This window comes from Haliaeetus leucocephalus, unplaced genomic scaffold (assembly GCF_000737465.1).
Source record: "Haliaeetus leucocephalus isolate CR32 unplaced genomic scaffold, Haliaeetus_leucocephalus-4.0 Scaffold2, whole genome shotgun sequence".
NCBI lineage: Eukaryota > Metazoa > Chordata > Aves > Accipitriformes > Accipitridae > Haliaeetus > Haliaeetus leucocephalus.
This window is the reverse complement of record NW_010972438.1, coordinates 8,930,513-8,953,068: the sequence shown is the minus strand read 5'-3', so window position 1 is coordinate 8,953,068 and position 22,556 is coordinate 8,930,513. Positions and strand designations below refer to the sequence as shown.

General features: G+C 46.4%; 1 protein-coding gene across 1 annotated transcript in view; it reads right to left on the bottom strand.

The window, feature by feature from the left end:
- CADPS (Ca++-dependent secretion activator) overlaps positions 1 to 22,556 on the bottom strand; it is a 185,117-nt gene that overhangs the window by 109,225 nt on the left and 53,336 nt on the right. Inside the window, exons 7-8 of the mRNA XM_010573333.1 lie at positions 6,028 to 6,139; positions 1,603 to 1,742 (exon numbers count right to left, since the gene is read on the bottom strand). Of these exons, the coding sequence (XP_010571635.1) occupies positions 1,603 to 1,742; positions 6,028 to 6,139 (252 nt within the window). The remainder of the gene's footprint in view (positions 1 to 1,602; positions 1,743 to 6,027; positions 6,140 to 22,556) is intronic.

Sequence of the window (22,556 nt, the reverse complement as noted above, 5' to 3'; positions counted from 1 at the left end):
ATCCCAGTATCCACTGGGACTAAACCAGGACACTTCGCTGAACAGCTTAAGATGAATTCCTAGAAATCGCTTGGCTACAGATATTCAAGCAAACTGAGTAATTTCTGAGAAGGAGTGAATTTACTGTTTTCTATAAAGGAGGAATTAACTTTTAAAATTAATGTCAAAATTAGCATTTAATCTCTGTGAAGAAGCGGCCACTGTAACACTGTAATACAAAGATTGGCAAAAATAGTGGCAGCACCAGACTAATAATAAACACAAGGACATTATTCAGCACTAATATGTTTTATGTATCTTTATAATGATTTTAGTTCTGGCTCAATAAATAGAAAAACAATTCCTTTTTGGTTATGCTAGTGGTTCCTTATGCCAGAAGAGATCCAGCATACTCTTGGTGAACGTTTAAGCCACAAAACACCAAGCCATGCTAATGTGGGCACTGAGTCCTTGTCTGGTTCAAGAACAGGGTAATAATTGTCCTTTTTGCTATTGCCACTAACATCAACAGGAAGACAATCTCTCTTCTGATAGCAAGCTGGTATTGTAAACCACATAGTTTTAAGCAGCATCTTGTAAATCAAATGTTAGCTGAAGAAAGCCTGAGAAAAGCCAGGACTGCTCAGCCCTGTTGCTATCAGCTACAGTCAAGGAAGTAAATATGACAGGTGAACTGTGCTTTCTTGCTTTTGGTGTCCGTGATCATGGTGGAAAAATTAAACCACATGTGGCTATTGGCTCTGATCTCATTAGCAGAGGACACAGGAGGAGGAGGAGAAGGAATTTAAAAAAAGATGAGTGATCCAAACCATCTAATAATGGATTGAATCTAACAAAACACTATGAAAATAAAAGTAAAAACAAAGTCATTTTTATAGCACCAAAAACATACCGGAGAAAGAGTTAATCAGAACAGTTTTCTGGACAGTTTCTATCTTTTATGACATCCTCAGCTCTGAGGAGCAAACAGAGGAAAGCCTTGCCAATGGCATTAGCTAGATCTTCCCAAGGATGATCTAATCTGTAATTGCACGGCACGAAGGTGGAAGCCAGGGGTGGCGGTCAGGGATCCCCCTGGCCCCAGATCCTCTGACACTCACGTCTGGAGGGGAGAGGTTTCCCTTTTAACCTTCCAGATCATTAGTTCTACTCCAGGCAACTGCTATTTAATTGTGCTGTGTATCTCTGTATAAATAATGACGATCACACTGGGGTTTATTTCAAGTGGGAGGTGCACTGTGCTTTTGGTTCTGAGAAGTCAATACAGGGAAACACAGAATAACTTAGGAAATTATACCATTCTCAGTAACAGAGTCAGGCAGCTCACCTATTATTTCCTTACAGGAAAAAAAATAACCTTGCAATTTCCTGAGGAATACTGTTTAAAATTTAAACTGTTTGGCTGATATGCATTTAACAGACTATGCTAAGAATATAGAAAGTGCATTATAAATGACTGAACTAAGGCCATTTTTATATTTATCTTTCATTTGACCTCCAGTGAACTTGAGAAAAAGTGTTTCTCTTCCAGAATCTCAAAAAAGAGAAATTTTCTAATGCACATTCAAAACAAATTGAGTTCAGATCAAGACAAGCGTTTACCCAGAGTGCTTCATGTTTTGAGGCTTATCCATTCGCACGGCAAGCTTGATCTTCAGGTCTTGATCCGGGCAGTTTTTGGAAACAGTCATTTTGTGCCACTCTGATTGCTTTGGGCTATTGGGAGTAGGGTGGAGAACAACCTGCAAGCGTCAAAATCAACAATGTTAAAGGGAAAAATTATTCACAAAATGGGTTTTAATGGGGAACAAAAGCACATCAGATGAGCTACTTTTGCCCTAAAAGTCAGTCTGGAACTTTATATTCACATCAGTGAGGATGGCTTTTTAATGCTTTTCTAAAGTACAGCTTATTATTTTGAGATTAGTTCATATATTCTTTGGCTCCTCTATCTACCATGCCATTGTTCATGGGGTTGTGCAGAACAGAACTACATTATCAGTTCCCATCATTTAAGGAAAGCTCATGGTAAATGAACTTGCAACTGTCCAGGTAAACCAGTCTAGAACTGATGGTGGACTAATGTGATTAGCAAACCAGCAAAAAGTTTTTTTGCTGAGGTTGCCCACTGCAGTCACCCACTTTCAGACTCATACAACTTGGTCAACCTCCAGCCTTCCTGACATTTCTCATGTGAGGTGTGCTATTTTGAGGGCTCAGAAAGCTCTATCTAAAATGGTTCATCGATTGCTACTACCAGGTTGTGGGGAAGCTGGCTTGGTTTTTGGCTTACTGTTAAGACTGGATGCAGTAGGCAACATTTTAGGTAGGCTGGTGTGTCTGACTGCACTATGACAGCAGATAAAATATGCATCCCATGTCATACCATCAGTGGCTGCAGGACTCTCTGCTTCCATTTCATGCAGCGAGGGAACGATGGGATGGTCTCCAGCTGGGGTAAATCAGTGCGACACCACTGACTGCAGTGGAGCTGTGCAGATGAACACCAATGGAAGTGCTTGGCTCATCAAAGAAACTGAAAGGCTCCAAGAGGCTAGTAATCTTTCCTGATCACAGCTGTGCTTTTCCCACTCACCCATTACCCCTACAAAGCAGAATAGCTCCCTCAGACAGCGGGCCACAGAGTATTCTCCCAGAACTACACCACATCCACCGTCTTCTCCTGGTGTTTCCATATGTGTCCTTTGAGGTGGCTTAACCCTCTCCCTCCTACGCCCATTCCTGTTCTGATGCTTTCACTCTCAGAGGTGACTTTGCCTGGCACAAATTCATTCAAGTCTCCACTGTCCCGTAGTGAGATGAATCTCCTTTAAATCCATTAACCTTTACGCAAGCAAATTATTTTACAAATGGCAGCATTCACCCTGGTTATTTGATGTGCTGCCATCACTCATTCCTTGCTCATACTTAAATCTGTGCTCCTGCCAAACTCCAGCCCAGACTATAATCTTGTATTCCTCTGCTCTTCAACTTTATTGCTGAGTCAACAACCTAGGGGCTCTTTTCCACCAAAATATCTTTGATGCTATTACCCTCTGATGAATGATTTTAAAAATTATTTTATTGCCTCCTCCAAAGCTTGAGGTTAAGATCAGTAGATTCTCAACTTCACCCTTATTCATCAACATTATTTATCACTGCTTTTATTGAATTAGACTAATGCGTTCTCTGGCAGGAATCTGAAGCTGTTATTAGTTACATAGATAACTGAGCAACACCAGTCTCTGCTGCATCACTCTTGGAAAAAAACATATTTAAGCAAATCCTGAAGATGAGAAGCGAGTCCTCCGCACTAGGTGTTGTTAGAAACACGGATGGACCCAAACCCTGAGCAGTATCCAAGGACCCCCACTGCAAGGCAGGTCATGCAAGCACATAGACTTGCACTAAACCACATCTCTTAGTGAGGCAGCAGCCACTCAGGGTGTTTGGGATGCTCTCTACTCTGATTTCTAACTCTTTTTCATCAAAAGGTGCATAAACTTTGCCCAGTGTTGTTGTAATTCATGGCTCTTCCCCTCCTTGCTCTCTCTAGATGAAGTCTTGGCATGGCTGAAATCCATGGGAGCCTTGCCACCAGCTTCAATAGGGCCAGGATGTATTCCCATGCCTTCAGCCGCCCATCCAGCAGTTTAGGGCTTGGGAGCATTTTCGAGCTCTCCCGTGGATAAAAGCGGTGAAATGAGGAGTGCCGGCCGCTTGCCAATTTAACACTTGCAATAGAAAGTGGGCATTGTACATGCCTGGCAGAGCACAAAGCCGCTTCTCAAAGGACGGCTGAGCATGGGTGTTTTTGTGTATAAAACCTGCTTCCCTTCTCTCTCCGTGCAGACAGGTTCGTGCCCACTCCAACAGCTAAACCAGGGGCTTAACACGCTCCCGGTTTCATTATTTCATTAAAGAAGAAATCTTTAATGCAGCCTGAGCAGACACGCGTCATCTCTCGGCCGCTCTGGGCACACCGAGCATCCCTTTGAAGTTCGGCCGACTGAAAGCGCCGGTGGCCACGGGCCAGGGGAAATCAGCGCCCGGCTCCCCGCGCTCGCCGCCGCTGGCCCGCGTCCTTCAGCCCGCAGAAACTCAGAGCCGAGGGATGGCTTCCCGCTGGACCGGGAATTAAAGCGCATTGGTGGGGCTGGCTCAGCAGCGTTCCAGGGCAAGAGGGGTTGCTTTGGGGCCTGACGTCTTTCTCAGAACAACACGCACAGCTAATTGCTTCCCGAGACCAGCAAAGTCAGCACCGCTTATGGCTGCCAGTGGAAACAAGACTTAGAAAGCAAGCGGGTCTATGCCGAGTGTAACAACTCAGGGGAAAAAGCCCTGAATGGCATCATGGCCTGGGTGAAGAGCTCTGCGCAGCATGCTGCAGCGGATAAAGGCAGGAGTGCCGGGCTGTTTGAAGAAGAAGGTTTTGAAAATAATCCTGAAAATATTATGATGCTGTGCACCAAAGCAACTGTAGGTCTTTGGCTGGAGTACTGCAGCCTAGTGGGGTCATCCCCTTTGTCAAAAAAGGAGAAGCATGGGGGAGAGGAAGGATCAAGGTGTGGATGAGGAAAGTCCGAAGAGGCTGTGACTCTCTTTGAAGAGAAGATTGAGAGGAGAAAAGAAGGGGTAGCTTTGCTTTTCTCTCTCTCCCAAGTGCAAGAACAAAGAATGTTACATGAACGTGAAAACACAAATAGTTAACATGAACATAAATTATATGAGACAAAACCACATGCAGCGCTCTCCACCATAAAAATATAAATTAAATCCACAGCTCAGTAGGACCTGAAAGAATGTGTGGCACTTGTATGAATAGGATGAACACAAAACCACATGAATTAGGAAGAACTTTCTTGCATGGACACATACTCTCCTGTGTCAAGGCACAAGGAGCCACGGGAGTTAGCAAGAAACATCCGAACAGATTAGTCCATAATTGGAATACCGTACTTGGGCTTGCCACAGGATCAGTGGCTTACTTGCCCATCGCTTTTGTGGCCATGGCCATGTAGACAGGGAGGAGAGCAAGGTGTGCTGCAGAGCTGGGCAGACAGAGCCCAGGCTGCTCCTGGAGATCGCTCAGGCCACGCTGAGCCGTGACACGGGAGGTTCCAAGCCCACGTGTAAGGCGCAGCCTCTCTCACCCTGAAGTGATTTTCATGGGGTCTTCACCATGCTGATCCCACACCCCTGAAGAGCTGAGGAAGGCATGGCAGGGGGTTTGCTGCCACTTATGCCTGGGGCCAACACAAATTATACAGCTGCAAAAAATCCACGGAGAGTAACTGAAGTGTCCCAAAGCCACAGAAAAGTGCCATCCACAGATATTCGGGAGCTGTGGGCTGCAGCGATGAAGGGCCACTGGGCCCAGGGTGCTGGTTTAGAGACCACAGGTGAGGGGCAGAGATGGGGTGGGAAGGTCGGTTCTGCGGCCAGTATCCTGGGAATCTGAGCTCTTTGCTACTAACACCATTGATGGGGGCAACGAACCCCCACGTTTCACTCCCCAGTCCAGCCCCACTGAAGCCACCAGTTCAGCCACAATCCCCAGGGGCAGCCAGGATTTCGAGTCCTTTGCAGTGAGTACCGCAGTCAGTGCTTTCAAATGCTCAAACCGTGCACCGGCTGCTCAGCAGATATGAGAGCAGCTTAACACTCTCTTGCCAAACTTAAATCCCCTCTTTTTGCTTCAGCATAATCCCCTTTTCTGCCTCAGGAATGTCCATTTCCGTAAGCAACTTCTAAGGCTTTCCGGACTGCCAATATTGCACACAAGATCCTCTGCCTTTGCTCAGTGCAGGCACAGCCAGCTGAAATCCTGCCATTAAAAACTCACAACAAAGACAGCATGCGAGATGCACTCCTTTCCAGCAGTGGAGAGCTTGCTTCTTTTTCCCCCTCCCGAAGCTTGGCAAAAAAGCAGAGCATGTTGTGCTCCAAAGATATTTCCGTACAGGAGAGATTTCTCTAGAAAAGCAGGGCCAGAAGGAAACATTATTAAACTCAAAATCTCCTTACCCTCCCAAGCTCTTTGTCCTCCAGAGCCAGCACTCCTGTGCTCTCTGTGAACAGCTTCACCTTCACTGCAGGAAGCGCATGTGTTGTTGTGAAGTCTCCTTGGGTGCCCCAGCTGTGAAAATAAAGAGAGAGAGATGTTCAGCTCAACTGGCAGGTCAGCAGCACTATTGCTTAGGTGTGTAATGGTTAATTGAAAATGTCCTGTCTGGCACAAGCCGAAGTGGTTGGGCTGTCTGAGTGACAAGGGCATTAATTATCTTCTTTGGGAAATGTGGGATAGATGTTTGGAAAACCCACGATGGTTCTTTGGGGAGAAAAAAAAAAAAAAGAGAGTATTTGGGAGCAGCATGAAACCAAATTTAAGAGAACTTTTTTTATTTAGAAAGAACAATATGTCTCCCGCAGCGACAGCCTGTATAGTCACAACAGAAGTTGAGGATCGAGGACATCTGCACCTAGGACATCTGTAATCACTCATGCCTCTGCTCTTCTCTTGGCTAATTAACCTCTCCTTTCTAGGTTGACAGTGAGGTTTGCTTTCTCTGAAGAAACCCCAGTTTAACCTGGGTCCTCTTCCAAGCCCGAGCCCAGTCCTCCAGCCCAGCCCAGGTTTAAGTTCAAGCCATTACGTCTGGAGTAATCCTAGTGTGCTGGGACTGCAGAGCAGGACACCAGCTCCTTGGGGGTAGGACGGCAGTGGCGAGGAAGTGGCAACCTCTCCAACTATGCAATGAACCGAGACCACCTTCTGCTATTTGTACTCCACGAGTCATCCCCTGGCTGGTCCTGTGGCTCGGAAAGGAGCACTACGGAGGCTGAATGACCCACAGTATGTGAAAATCCCCTCTAGATATGCATGTTTTCTAGAGGACATCTCCAAGCTCCTGCAACCATGAGCTGCCCAAGCGTGCAGAGAACATGAACTCATTCCACGTGGAACCCTGCAGGCGCAGGATCCCAGCCACACCTATGGCCAAACTTGCCGGTTTAAGTCGTACAAGGGGAGCCCACCCCACAGGTGACCTTCCCCACACGAGTGTGGGACCCGCAGCAGCCCCGCAGCCCTCCGGAGGGAGGTCCAGTGATGGGCTTGACCCTGTTGCGCTAGAGGTTTCCTCTCTCGACACAGACACTTGGGGAAGCTTTGAGCACAGAGCCCCAGTTTGACCACAGCTCACTGCACTCTGTTTCAGGGACTTTCCTGCTGGGCCCTGTTCCCGTCCCAGCGAGCAGCGTGCTGCAGCTGGAGCTGCGCTGGCGAGCATCCTCGTGGGGTTCTCTTAAGGATACCCAGACCTTACACCGCAGTCAGCTTTGATTTAGAGAGATCATAGGGAAAAGAAACCCGTGAAACACCACGGCTTTTCAAATAAGCTCATGAAGAGCCTCCACGAGCGGTGCCACTCACACCAACACATCCAATTACTCACCTGGGCTAAGGTTTTTGAGATACAGGAAAACGGTCCCCTCTGGCAAACAGGCACAGACTGAAGAGGGTCATGAAACAAAAATTAAGTGGAACTTAAACTAATGCCTATTTGTAAGCTTTAAACAATCTTGAAAGTAACAGAGAATACCTTCTACACTGAGGGGTAAAAAGTCATGATGCTTTTATGTTTGAGACTTCACAGCTGTGTTTCAAGCTTTGTTTCTACAGCTTAGAAAGTTAGAAACTTTTTAAAATAAAGCCAGACAGAAACTTCCAGACAGAGCTAAGCAAAGTACTCCTAAAACTGCACTTTCCCTTGTTAGCAGAGATGAGCTCAGGCAAAGATGAAGGGCGGAGGTAGGACTGGGGAAGAGTGCAGCGCTGCAAGGAGGATGCTCCTGAACATCCGATCCTGCAGAGGCCCAACATGAAGCTAGCAGATAAAACCTGTTCTTTTTTCTTTTTTTTGTTCTCTTTGTCTTTTTTTTATAATTCATTGTGAGCTAGATTTCTGTGTTGTTCCCAGAGACCCTGAAAATTCATCACACTTCAAAACTCACGCAAAGTGTATAAAGCAAGCTTGAAGAAGAATCACAGACATGGTGCTATTTGTAAACTAGAAGAAACCAAGAGTGTGCCATGAGCAACATCTCCAAGTGATGTGGTGGAACACACACTGCAACCTAGAATACTGCAAGTCAGATGAGAGCTTATACCATATCTCACTAACCACTTCTATTCACCCTTACTCTATTAATGACACTTTCTCATTTTACACTGTCCTGAAACCAGATCCTCTGATGAAGAAAGGCAGCTACCTTGAAATGACTGGGAAAAGGCTCAGATGACATGTGGTCCAGCAACCAGATGTTCTTCAAACATAAATACCAAACAGCAGGTTTTGCATTTGGAAAGTTATTGGGAAAAATAATTTACTCCTTCCTGTGCACACGGAGCATGGGTTTACGCTTTGCTCTCCACTGAGCAAATCTTGTCCAACTGAGCTTAGCAGATGAGTGTGTTCAGTGCAGAACTGATTAACGAACTCAGTTCTTCTTCAGCTTTGCTCTGAAGTTTTCTCTCCCTGTGTCTCTGTTCCACATGTTTCACCTTTTATGTCGATGCATCAAACTGCCACCAGTGCCAGGGAGCAGAGGTTTGGCATAAATTATCTACAGCATTACAGGTCCTCTCAGATCCTCACTATCAGATCTTTTTCATGTGTGAGCCATCAGCTACCTAGTAAATGTTTTAAACATAAGAACCAAGAAACAACCTTATTTTCTAATTGCAGCTTCAGGTCACAGGTTATGTTTTCTCTCTTAAAAAAACTGTGTTGTCACCAGCAGGGAAAGTAGGAAGACAATCTTGCTCTGGGTAAGAGGCAAAAGTAAGAAAATATCCAACCTTACGCTGTGTATTTTGACAGCATCTGCTTTATAGAACTCATATCTCTGTTTACTATTAAAAAGCTCTTATTTGCTGAAGCATTCCCAGACCATATGTTATCAACAAATGTTACTAACCAAATACAAACAGTAATTTTCATTAGGTTTCCTTCATGAGAACAACATTAACCACAAAGGGAATAAATGTTTCAAATGACAGTAAACATACATAGCAAACCCTTGACAACACTGTGGTGCTTACATATTCATACCCCCAAAAGTCCTGAAAAGATCTGCGCCAACAAATAGAGACCCTCAGAAGTTGGGTTTTGTGCAGGTTGAAGCCTGCGGTGATGTCATTAGTTGCCATAGTGATGCTCAGCATAAGGCCATAATTCATGTCACTGAAACATCATTTGTATTCAATCTAAGTACGCAGCTTATCTGTGCTGGGTATTAAATTATTGTTCAGAAAATTAGCTCTGGACAGTAGTTAGGTATTAGGATCTTCTGGGGGACTAACAGTGTAATGGTTTCATTGCCATATTTAATAATTAAGCAGGTAATCACTGCAGGAGTTTATTCATTGGGAGAGCGCCCTGGGACCCATTCTGGACAAATGTTCTCATGAAGTAGCCACACTATCTTGTCCCCATATCACAGAGCTCATGCTGACACTTCAAAGCAATAATACATCTGCAAACGAGGACGAATAATGTCATTCTGGCCAAAAGCGGTGGGGGGGGGGAAGGTGGAGAGAGAGAGATACACACACCACAGAAAAGAAATACACAAGCAGAAAAATCCTGACAGTACTTTCTCAGTTAGGACCATATTAACTATCTGAATCCCACCTGAAACGCTCAGCCCCACGTTTTGTATTGCCCAGTGTATCCCAAAACCTGGAGCTGACCAAGAAATGCTGCTGTGCATAGGGACTTTGCTAGAATTATCACCCTATTTATGGCATCTCTGCTGTTCCAGTGATATCACTAAGATCTACTTGCATCTCCAGGGTTTCTAGTTAGGCATCAAACTTAGGATGAGTAGCTAAACTCTTCTGGCTGCACAGAGCCAAAGGATGAGATACACCCCAGGTACTAACTTGACAAATCGCTGGCCTTTGTTTTACCTTTTACAAGCAAAATAAGTAGATCATCACTGTAGACTTTGTGTCTACAGATTCACCTAGAGGTGCCATCACAGTTACTAACCAAGCAGCCTAAAGAGCTGAGATTTTTTTCTGACTGAAACATAAAATGACGCATATCCAGAGGGAGTGAGTGGACAAGGGACAAAGGCCAGCCTTGGCCCCCACTACCTCCATGGGCTCGTCTAATATGGAGCACTTGAAGATGGGCTTACCTGTCTGATTTCAGGAGCATTTGGGAGCTCTCAGAGGCACTGTCCTTACTGGCACACGAAGGGAAAGCGATGCCATTGCCAATGCAGGTGTCAGGCTGCTCAGACCAAGCTGCTGTCAGCTGTTTCAAGCAACACGCTGGTGATCTTCTGGCAAACTTTCACATTGATGCTACTCAGCCCTTCCCAACTTGGGGACAAAACATTTAAGACTACGTAGGTTCCTCACCTTGCTGCTGTACCAAGCTCTTACCCTTTCCTGCCATAAGGCCACTGCAGAAACAACTGTCTTCATCCTATGGATGTGAAATGCTTTACATCCTGATCTTTGGCTGTAGACTTTGAGTGCTACCAAAATGCAGACCCAGCAATTATAAAGTTAAATTGCTACGTAGCCAAAAAGACATAATCATTCAAATGCCACAGCACTGCTATGTTACAGTGTATGATTAAAAAGATATCTGGGATATGAATAAGGCTTGAGCAAAACCCTGCAAGGGTCCTCGTCCTGACTGCGCTCACATATCGCATGAAACCAGGCAGCAGGGTCTCTGACTCCAGCTGCTCTTCTCCACAATATCCCACTTATGTGGCCTAACCTACGATTTTCTTGGCTGTCCTTGAGAGACATTGACTTAGTCATTTCTATTCACCGCCAGTGTGTAAGTTCCTCTAAAGGAAATTTTAGCACCCATGACCTTCCCAAAAGTGAACACTCACGTTAACACGCAGGAGAATGCATTAAATTCGTTCATTCAAGTACTGTGGTCTCCAGCAAGTCTGCTTAGCCCCTGCCTAATTTGAAACAGTAACCCTTCTTCCATCATTGCTCTTGTAACTTGATCTAGCCAGAACATGGATGCTTCTGATTTCTATAAATAATGAACAAGCGCAAACTGAATTGTGTTGCTGGGCCATGAATCAGCCCTTCTAACCAGCTCGGCCTCTCAGTAGGCTGACATGGGAGCAGCTGGAGAGTGATGTGCTTGCAATGGGGTTGACATTTAAATATGATCTATGACCAGTTCTCATGGGCTTCAAAACTGCCAGAGGACACCTTTTCTCCCTCTCCAGATACATTTATTGAAACGGGTTTGCTTGCCAGCTTGCATGGAATAAAAGGGAAAAAATCAGAAAACAAAAGTAAAAATGTGTATTAAAGGAAAGCTACGCTCTTCCCTCGGTGGGGTCACTCCAGGTGTGCATTACGCTCAACGTTCACAGCAGCAGCCTGGGACACAGCACCTCTCCGCGGGAGATGCTGCCCTTCTGCCTTGTTCCCACAAGTTTACTGCTTAAGTAAAAAAGTCTGGCAGAATAATATTCCTGCACGTTGGTCAGATTTGCACTAGTTTATTGAGCCACCTGTTCAAATGTAACTGAATCAGCAGCAACGCCTGTCCCCTGCCAGGCCAGGAGCACGTCCTCGGGAATGCAGAACACGGCGTGCAGCTCTCTCCATCCCCGCAGGGGCGCAGCCACCTAAACCAGCACCCAGTGGCACCCACCTTCCTGCAGCAGCCAGCTGGTTCCGTACAGAGGCAGAGAGGGCCATCTGAAAGGCCTTTAAGATACGTGACCACGTCTGGGACAAAATGTGCAAGGCCAGCTTAACCTCACTTGCTGTCCTCTGCTGCCAGAATGGGATCTGGCGAGAACGCAACGACCGGCCGGTCAGGCTGCCTCCCTCGTGCGCTGCCGGTGCAGGCAGGGAAGGGTTGTGCTTCATGCACTTCTCTTCGTCCACATCCCTCACCTCTTCTCTCCTGGCACCCACACCACCGTGTCTGTGTACTTCCTGGTGTATTTGTAGTTTGGTCTCCAAAGCGAGCCAGCTGGTGAAGGGAAGCTCGTCAAGAGGGCGGCACAGACAGCAGCCTGATAGACACTGCCTGTTTTTTGAGAAAACACGTGTCAGCAAAGTCACCTTTTGCTGGGTCACTGCTTCACCTTGTGGGGTGTGATGCTTTTAATCCTGCTTTCATTTCTCGGCTTACCGCAGTGCCCAGCCATGGTGCCTGCTGGAGCTGGATCCTGCTCTGAGGATGGAGAGGTCGGATCCCGCTTCATCGCTGGGAGACTGAAATGCTACGTACAGTCTTGATCTAGTACTTCCAGATATCCTGCCTAACAAACAATGGTTTTCCTTCTTCAGCCCACTCCTCTCCTCCCAGAAGAGACCTTTCCAGGAAACAGCCTTAAACCTTGGGCCATAAATCATGTATGCCCAAAGCTTGAGCACTGGGAAAAACAAAGTTGGAGAAGCAGCACACCAGGCACTGAGCTAACCTACCTTCATGCAGATGATGGAGCAGTACACCTTTTCCTCTAATGTAATGCTAAGGTGTGTTTCTCTTTTACATATTTCTAGAGATACAAGCAAGGAGGAAAATAAACAGTTTTTAAACATGTTTAATAGTTAACTGTATGTGAAGAAGCATGCAGGAAAGCTTTTTGTTAGGCTTTCTCTAATGCTTTACATATACCAGCCATTCAAAAACATGAAATAGAGGTTGATGACCAAGATTATGGTTATCGGTGATCTTTCTGAACTTCCTTTGCCCATACTCTGAGGTTGCAGTTCATTATAAAGGAGCACACACAGACTTAGCTCAACAGCAAAACCTGACGCAGGGACAGCATTAATTCCCCCAGGATGAAAATGCTCATTTCATTTTCAGAAATGGGTATTTGTGAACTCCTAGGAATGACATAAATGAGATAATGCTGCCCATGCGCTGAGCCCTTCACAAGCAGGCACTGGGAGGGCAGGCAGCTCGCTCCTCTTTGGGAGCAGTGTTGGTGAGGCACCGAACTGGCAGGGGAGGGGACAGCATGGATGTGCAGTCTCACACCTGCACCAGCTGGGTCACAAAGCCATAATAAAAACATATAGGGCATCCCAAAGCCTTTGGGAAAATATGTATTTTTTGCCACTCTCATGGATAATGGCAATGGATAATAGGTTTTTGGTTTGTGTCTTTGGGATTTGAAAAAACACAAAGGCAACAGAAGAATTCAGGCTTTTTTTTTAGGCTCTCCAAGAAAACCCACAGGCTGGGTCACACAGCTGGAGACTCACGGGGTGCAGCTCCATGCACAACTCTGTTTCAGTGGGAGAATGCCATAAACCACAGCCAGTTTGGGGATGCTGGGCTGGGGACAGTTACAAACTGGTTTGCGACTTACTGCAGTAGGACTACAAACCTCGATTGAGGTCATCTGAGTTCTTCTAAGAAACATAACCCAATAGGCGACACCATCTCAAGAGATACCATTATTGAAAGATAAAAAGTGATTTAGTCAGAAACAAAATAAGGTGCTGAGTAAAGACACCAAACAAAGAAGAAAGCACGTGCTTGCTGCTCTGTGGCATTCAGCGAGTGCATCACACTGTGGATGAAGTACAGGAGGTATTGGTTCCTCCCACCAGCAGCAGCCATCCACTGGCAAAATAGCAAGTCATTTAATCCATTTGGTGGTTTTTGTGGGACTGAGTTTGGATTTCACATGATGCAGAGGGCCTCAAATGGAACTATGGCTCTGAGGAAAGGATTTGATCTTTAGCTATCAGGAGAGGATGCTGAGACACGAGATGGATCACAACTGCGAAAACCAGAAATGCAGGGGACTGTACTACCATGTACACATGCCCATGTCACCTGCCTTGGGCTCCTGCTATTCTAATAATGAGAGATCTGATTAATAGTCAGTGGAGTTAGCCCTCAATCTGCCTCATCCCGATTTAGAGGCAGCAAGCAGATGAAATGAAGCCTTCCCTAAAAGCACCCCTGTCCTTCCACTGCTAAAAAGGGGTGCTGGAGGTGACTGCTGCAGGTGCACAAAGAAGACTTGAAATGAAAATCTCAAAGAATATATATAGATGCAGAGAACCTTCGATGTTTCTGCTCATGTGAAAATGTCCTGGGCTAAGAAATACAGTTCAGGTGCTAAGAAAGGTACCTTTCCACTCTCCCTGTAGAAACAGATTGAGAACAGTTCGCATCTACAACATGGCTTGGCTCCCAAGAGCTGCTGAGCCTCCTCTGGGATTACTCCCATGGCAAACGTTCGAGGTGTTTACTCACCTTCCGAACAGGATAACCAAAGTCATCAGACACAGACTGAGAATGCGACCTATTTTTGTTCACATTTGTTTCCTCTCCTCCCTTTCTGCTAACAGAACAGCCTTTCAGCCCCATCCCCTCTGGAGAAGCTGAGCTGAAGTGGGAGTGACAGCACAAACAGATTTGATTCCTCCTAGATTTTCCTGCACAGTCTTTATAACAACGGTTAAAACCTGCTTTCACCTATGCAGCTACTGTGCAGGTGACCGACAAGTCGGCATCCCCGCACGCACTGGCCGGCAGCGGTGCCTGTACCTGCCTTCCCCTGGAGCTATGGAACGCTGGATGAGGCCACGTCTCTGCACTGATGTCTGCTCTGATGGGATAACCCAAGGGCTGAGTGAATCCGTTGTTTCCTGTGCTGTCCTAATTCCTGCGGAGCCTATAACACTCCCTCTGCTAAAAAAAAGCACCATTAGTAATTCTTTTGCTTACAGAAAGGGTGTTCATTTCACTGCAGAAAGCACTATGGTGTTATCCAAAAGGTGAGCAGAGACAGCATGTCCCTAAGGACCCGGCTCCTCCTAGCAGCAGCTAAGGATGTCATCCAACCTCCAGCATTTCATGGACTGTCCGTTTTTGGTTCCCACGGCTCTGAGACACAATGTAAGTGTCATGCACGCAGACACCATCTTGCTTAACATCATGCAGCCAGCAGCACCAGACAGCTGATAAAAGGCACCATCCCTCCCTCCAGGAGCTGCAACTCCCACATCCTCAAACTGGCTACGGCAACACTATGACTGCCGGCTGGGAGAGAAATATGTCTAGGAGAGCATCACATCTGCGTCTGAGCGCGCAAGGTGCAGAAGGAATAGGGTAAAGCTGACAGAGACTGCAGCAAAGCAAAGCCTGTGAAGGTCTGCTCTTGATCTGCTTGTGGCTCGCACACAGTCCCCGCAGACCCCGTTCCTGTGCCAGCACCGTGTCACCCGCCTGCCAGGGCACTGTAGCCAAGAGGAGGTGCTGAGGCCGACGGCACAGCTTTAGGAACCCAAAAAAGGATGATCTTTGCTATATAGAAAATGCAGAGCTTGATTTCAGCATGAAGTGTTTCCTAAGCATAGCTGATAAGCAGGGGAAGTGTTATGGGGAAGTCGTAAGAAGGGATGAGAGGTGGATTTAATCCCATAATAGCTATTTACGGCCACGAGATGGCATTCCTGCCCCAGAGATGTCCCTCTGCCATGCCTGTACCCAGCCCAGCCTCACCTCCTGTGCCCAGGACCACACACTCCTCCCAGCCTGCTTCACCCCAGGCTGTGTGCTTTGCTGCACAAATCCCGCCGCTGGTTTGGATGAGAATTTATGGCAACGCTATTCACCGCAATCTTCGGGGTATTAACAGGGAAAATAAGTAGCGTGATTACTTAGCGTGATTTAAACGACGACTGCTTTTCAAATGCCCTGTGCTCTCGCTTAATACTCTGATATTACAATTAGAGGAGAAAAGCTCAGCAGGAGGAAATGGAAATGTAAGCCCAGCAACCTTTTACTGGAAGGTCTGAACTGAAAGAATAATTGCTTTTACAAGGGCTGCCTACTGTATGTGCTTCATCAGTATATCTGCTTTGGATACAGCACGAGTTAGAGTTTCATTCATGAAATGGGACTGTGTGTGTTTACTATCTGCGGTTGTTACCACTTCTTGTATAAGGTGACTGCAATGCCACGCACACGCTAAACAAAGTTTCCTTTGGCCAAAGATGCTCCACTGAACCAGGCACAGAGCTGCTCATTTCACAGAACAATTATTTAATTCAGATGTGGTTAATCACTTCTACCAAATCTTACCACTCTGGAAGAAAACACAACTGCAAAGGGAAGCCCTGCAGCTGGTTAAGGCCTGGTTATGATTTAGACTTACCAAGGCCATGCACTGCCCACTTACAGAAACTTGGGTGTCTCAAAAGCACAGACCATGGAAAAGGAGAGAGAAATCCTCTGCCTGAAAATACAGGATACCGGTTTTGTGCCAACATAGTCTAGACCCTCCTTTATAAAATTCAGTAGAGGGGAGCAGTGACATATTTCCTGATGTAAACAGAGCAGAAAACGGCACAAGGTACCCTTCCAAAACCAGCCAAAGAGAGGAACAAGAGGTGCGAGATGGTGTCTTCTTGTGCCACCACCCAAATTTCTGCTGTCCTATATTCTTCTAAGCCAGGACCCAGGATAGGAAGCCTAGATCCAGCCAGACACTTGGGATGGGGTTTATCTTGCCTAACTTCTGATGACTAGAAGCAAAGTCATCCTGGCATCTCCTGGGTCAGTGGGGATGAGTGGGCACTTCCAGCAGATGATGCCCACCTCGCCATCTCGGTCACAAGCGTTTCCTCTGCTGTGAAATAGAAGCATTGCCCTAGTTTCATGCATAGGAAACCCAAAGTAAGGACTGAGCCAGCCACTGGCCCAGGGACACACAGCCACTGAGAAGAGCCAGAGCAAATTTGCTAACACCACATCCTTTGTTTCCGTAGGACATCCATCCCTAGACATGCATGTCGCGTCTCTGGCCTGACAATGAATGCAGGGTTCAGCAACCCCTGACTTGCAAGACTTCATCCTTCCTTCAGCAGCCACCATCAGGAGCTGGTGAGCCCTCTTCCCACATCCTGATGGATCCCGCAGCTGCAGTGGCTGTGTGCGGCTGCTGGGATCCCCCTTCTCACCTCCTCTAAGCCACAGAGTGGGAGCTGCTGCAGCTGCTCTCAGCTTTATTTGCCTATGAGGCCTTTTGGCAATGGTGCAAAAGACCGGTGAGATGGGCAAGACACTCCTGTGCGCTGTGTTCTGCCTTTCACAGACTTTTTCTATCTGAAACACCTTGGAGTTGCTCTAGAAAGGGATTCAGGAAAATGCTGCCATGTGTCTGCACTCTGGCCATGTTTGCAAGCTCCTCTCTCCATGAGCATGCCTTGTCCTCTTTGCCCGTGTAGTAACAAAAGTACATAACTCCCTCTAAGTGCTTTCATACATAGTGCTGCTGTTCATTGGGAGACATAGGACGTTCACAAAGGCAACGGGCCTCTCTACCTTCATTTCATAGAAAGGACAACTAAAATGTTGAGAAATAACTGTCAAGGTTGGCCTTCTCATTAAACCATTCCCTCTTCCAGAGCTCTGTCCATGCAGGAGTAGGCACAGTAACCAATTCTTTAAAGCATGGTCTCTAACTCCCTACGCTGCTTTGCAACCAGCAATAGCGGTACCCCTCATTAAATAATAATAATGTGCACTACTTGTACACAGCACTTAATAAATAAACCAACAACTGGGCACTTTTCACATGTCTCATCCCCCGCCTTTCCCTCGGCAACTGATGTGCAGAACTTGCACTAAGGCATGGCTTCATTTTTTTAAAAACACCAACCATGAGCATTAAACAAGAAGACTGAATGTATCCCAGGACTCCTGTTTTGCAGTCCTCCTCTTAATTTAGCACTATTTCAGATGACTGAATCTCAATCTCATGTCAATGTCCTTTTGGTCTTTACTATCCCATCTTAAGGTTGCATGCATAGGAGTGATGAAGCAGACGGGTGTCGATGAAAATTGCCCTGGGCATCATCACACCTTCTGGAATACTTAAATTTGAATGTATGCGTTATCACAGGAATACATAATTCCCAAGTGCATAGGAACACTCAAGAAATTAGACAGCTGGCAAGAAAAGAGAGACATTCATCTGTGAAAGAAAAGGTGCATGAGCTCAACCTTACTAGACACCAGAGAATCCATGTGAAAGCAATGCTATGTATGCTCTAAAGGTCAGGGAAAACACAGCCAGAGCTTGCACTCACTTGATACCAGAGAACCCAACTACAAGAGGTAAGTCTATAGAAACAAGCCTTCATTATTCTTCAACACGGTTTCTAGTGTAACATTTATAGTATAGAAAAGAGGAGGGACTGCACATGAGACCTTTGGGAGTAGGACTATACCTGGGATCACCATCTGCAGTCCCAGCAGACTCCTGCACTGCTGTCCAGGAGGCTGCACCATGGCAGTGTGACCATCTGAGTGATACTCAGGGTAAGGGAATCCCTATGGGACCTTGCCTTTATTCTGGGGAAAAACTCAGCTGTTTAAATCAGATTTTTTGTCTCCCCATGGTCCTCGGGGCAGCAGTTGAGCCGTGTAAGAAGCACTCCTGCAGAGCAGCTACGAGGAAGCATCAGAAAAGATTCTGAATTCCTCATTAAAAAGGCCACTAAACCACTTGCGTGAAGACTTCCCATAATAGATCACACACTTGCACCTGGGTAATAACTTTTTAGTGCATTTTTTGCTGTGCTTAATGACTTGTCCACAGCCTCCACTTTCAAAAATGGGAATGTCATAGCATAAATCTCAGGAGCATTATGGAAATACTATCACACGCACAAAAGGGGATTTGAAGAGCAGGTCAGACCGAACTAACACCAGAACTCTTCAGGTGCAAAGCCATGCACAGTCTCATTGGAAAACTGGCTCCTAGACATGATAAATCGCTGTAAGCAAAGAAATCTTGTGTAGGGGATTTGGACACCACTTTGTACCCTTCAGCTCTAGACAGAGGGGCTAAAAGCAACTCCCCTGAAGTTCCTGTCCCTGTCATTGTCACCTCTTAGCCCGGCAGTCACTACATGGGCTCAGAGCATCTGCACTGTGCTCACACAGAGCAAAGCCTAAGATGTGTCCTGGAAGATATTTCCTCAACAGATGCCTCTGCCCAAGAGTCTCACCCCAGGGACAAGGGCTGTATCTCAGAAGTGACAGTGTCTGATGTTAGCTGTACCCAGGGCTCACTCACCTACTTTGACACGTTCATAAGGCTCCTGGAGGTTTCCTGAGGAAAAAGAGCTGTAAACATCTGCACAGCTGTGAAATGAAACCATGCAACTGGAAAGGCAAGCTAATCAGCCTGGGTAATTAAGGCAGCTGATATTTATGCTGAAGCCGACTAGAAGAGGGAGGAGAGAAAAAAATTTTGACTTTGTTTTTCACCCAGCATCATGAATTTTGCTTACACAGGGCTCAGCTAGGCATCCAAACCTAAATATGAATGACTGCTTAAAAACATGTAGCCACGCAGGTCTTCTTCCTGAGCTTTGCCATGGTGTGATACCTCTGCAACATGACAACAGCTCTGAGTGTAGCATGGGCTCAGAGCACCCAGGTGATGCCAGAAAGTCTACGGCAGCTGGTTGTCCTGCCTGTCTGTGGAGCCCACAGGGCTGTTACAGCAACCAGGATGGCAATGCTGAGAGCAGTGGCCAGCCTCCTGGACTGCAGATCCGCACATGTCTGGAAAAGACCTACCAGGCACGGCACCAACAGCTGTACGGAGGGATACACAACATGAATTATGTGCTAAACTCTGCTCTCACTTGTATCAGTATAAAACCCTTTAGTTTGGCAGAGTTAAAATTAGTTCTACAGCATATGGACTATTTATTTGTAATTTAAACATCTCAAAAGGACATTTCTCATTGTACCACTGGGAAGTGTTCACAGCATCTTCCAACTAACCGTGGCAGCAAAACACTGACTGCAACAAAACGCTCTTATCACGCTCCTACTCTGTGCAAAGCCACTGAGCATCACTTCAAACTCCAGGGCCTGAGGCAGGGGATTCCCGAATGAAAAGACCAAATTTTCCCCTTCTGCAAACAGAGACGGCATCCCTGCTCGCCAGCTTCCCTTCCCACAGGGCTTCTCCCTTTGCTGCCCATCTCCCAGGAGGAGATGGTGACTGAATGGTGCTGAGGAAGGATGCTGTGGAGTGCCTGTCCCTCTTCACGGTCAGGCAGCGGGCTCTGATGGATGCGGCACACCGATTTGAAATGAAGACTAGTCAAGTGGTAAGCTTGGAGGTTTGGTGTAGGGATCCAAATAAGGGGAGCCTCTTACAGCAGAGATAAGCAGCTGAGCTGTCAGAGCACCTTGAAAGCAAATCAGGGAGCAGCATCAGGAGCGAGCACAAAGATAAAACAGGGCACCCCTGTCTCCTAGTGAGGTGAACGGAGACAGAGAGGTTTGAAAGTTTACCAAAGACATTACTTCATCAATAGTGAATTTCTGGAGAGGGCATGAGGCCCAAGCTCTTAGTCAGGACAAACAACATAAGAAGTGACATGAAGTCAGATGAGACCCGTTGAGTGTGCTCTCTCCAGCACTACCCTACAGCACATGCTCAAGAAAACTTCATGGATAAAAATACAGGCAATAAAGGGTGATCTTTTCTCCTTCAAAAATAACAAGCTCCATCCTCATTTCTCATACTCTGAGCTATTGCACAACCCTTGTACTAGGACTGAAGAGGCTGCTCTGCAAGGGGGGGATATATAACCCCAAAATGAAGCCACTTCCAGAGTCAGAGGAACAGCCCACACCTCAGTCCCTTCTTGGGCATGCCAAAATGCCCAGACAGGTTGGCCAGATTCTTCCCCCACCAGTTATTCACTGCTTTTAACCCAAATGGTTCAGCTGAGCAAAATGCAGGTACACCTGATTTTCACTGCTGTGAGCCAGGGGAGAATGAGACTTATCTGCAGGCTGAAATATGTGCAGGTGAATATATAGCATTTATTCACAAGGCATGTAGGACCTTGCTGTTGTTTGCATCTCTTTTGTTTTCTTTTGTTCTGCTCACATCAGAGAAAGGCGATATGGTAAGAAGATGAATCACTGGTACAGCACATGAGCACTGCTACAAGCAGAGGTCACTGTTTAAATATATCCAGCAACCTCTTTAGAGACCGTAGGACAGGGGTGTTGTGGCTGGACCTTTTGTGCTATTCCCAGACCCCTCAGCAACCCTGTTCTCAGGCCGTGCAAACAGCAGCATTACTAATGAAGCTCCTGGAAGGGCAGTGTGGGAGATGTGCAGAGCCACCTCACCCGCCGTGCTTTGCAGAGGGCAGAAATGAGGCCAACATGCAGGGAAGAGGAGAGGTATAAACCCCTCAACGATCTGCAAGAATACAGTTCCAGTGCTAAAAGCAGTAAAATCCCACTCACATTGGGATTCTGTAGAGGCATCTGCGGGTTAGGGCATAATACAAAGGCTTTTTCTTACACAACTTATTAAAAGCACTACTACTAATACACTGCAAGCCTGATCTGAAATAACCATTGCTATTTCAGGTCTGGCTTTCTCTAGAACTGTGCCATCCCCTGTACCCGTGCTGAGGCAGATAATCCTTACATGAAGGGATTGGGCTTAAAATGTCAGGAATCCAACATGGAGCCTGAGAAGAAATAGAAGACCAGTATTTACTGCTGTCCCAAGAGCCACACTCCTCGCACATGACTCATCTGATCACTTGGTACGTGTGGCTGCTAACCCTGCTGCTACCCTGCCTCTTTCAAGATCCACAAACAGGATTCAAGCTCCAAAGTCACTAAGATGCTTTTAAACATCTTATCCTCAAAAACCGCTGGTTTTGCACCAGAGAAGATGAAAGGTGAGTCTCTCACAGATCTGGACCAGTGCTTTTGGAAATTCTTCCCTGGCTGGGAAATTGCCTTTTTCCATTAGGGGTGCTAATTACTGCTAATTTCTTCTTCCCCTGGCGTTATATGCTGAGCATGACACCATATGGGCTGGAATATCCCTCGGGTCAGTTGGGGTCAGCTGTCCCAGCTGTGTCCCCTCCCAGCTTCTTGTGCACCCCCAGCCTCCTCGCTGGTGGGTTGAGGGGAGAAGCAGAAAAGGCCTCAGCTCTGGGTAAGCACTGCTTAGCAATAGCTAAAACATCCCTGAATTATCAACACTGTTTTCAGCACAAATCCAGAATGTAGTCCCATACTAGCTACTGTGAAGAAAATTAACTTTATCCCAGCACAGGAGCCCAGGTCAGCCACCGGTGTGCTGTGACTTGGGTGTTTTACCTGATGGCTTGCATTTCAAGGATATGTGAGAATACCATGAACAACTCCATAAGTCATTCTTAGGTAAAAAGATGTCCTACAAGGTCGTGTATCCCTGTGACACTCTCCCTTCCACCCCAGGACACAGGGCTGTCGTAAAAAAGAAAGTCTTCCATGAATCTTACTGTTAAAATGTAAAATTTTTTCCCCTGATGTTTATGAGAAATTTAGTCTTTTGTAGCCTGTAGAGCCACCAGATGATGGCAAAACTGTTTCAAACAGTCTGAAGACAGATTAAACTTCTGAGAAAATACTGCCTGTTCCCATTCACTGCATCCTCTGAGTACAGGCACTTAACCTGCATTC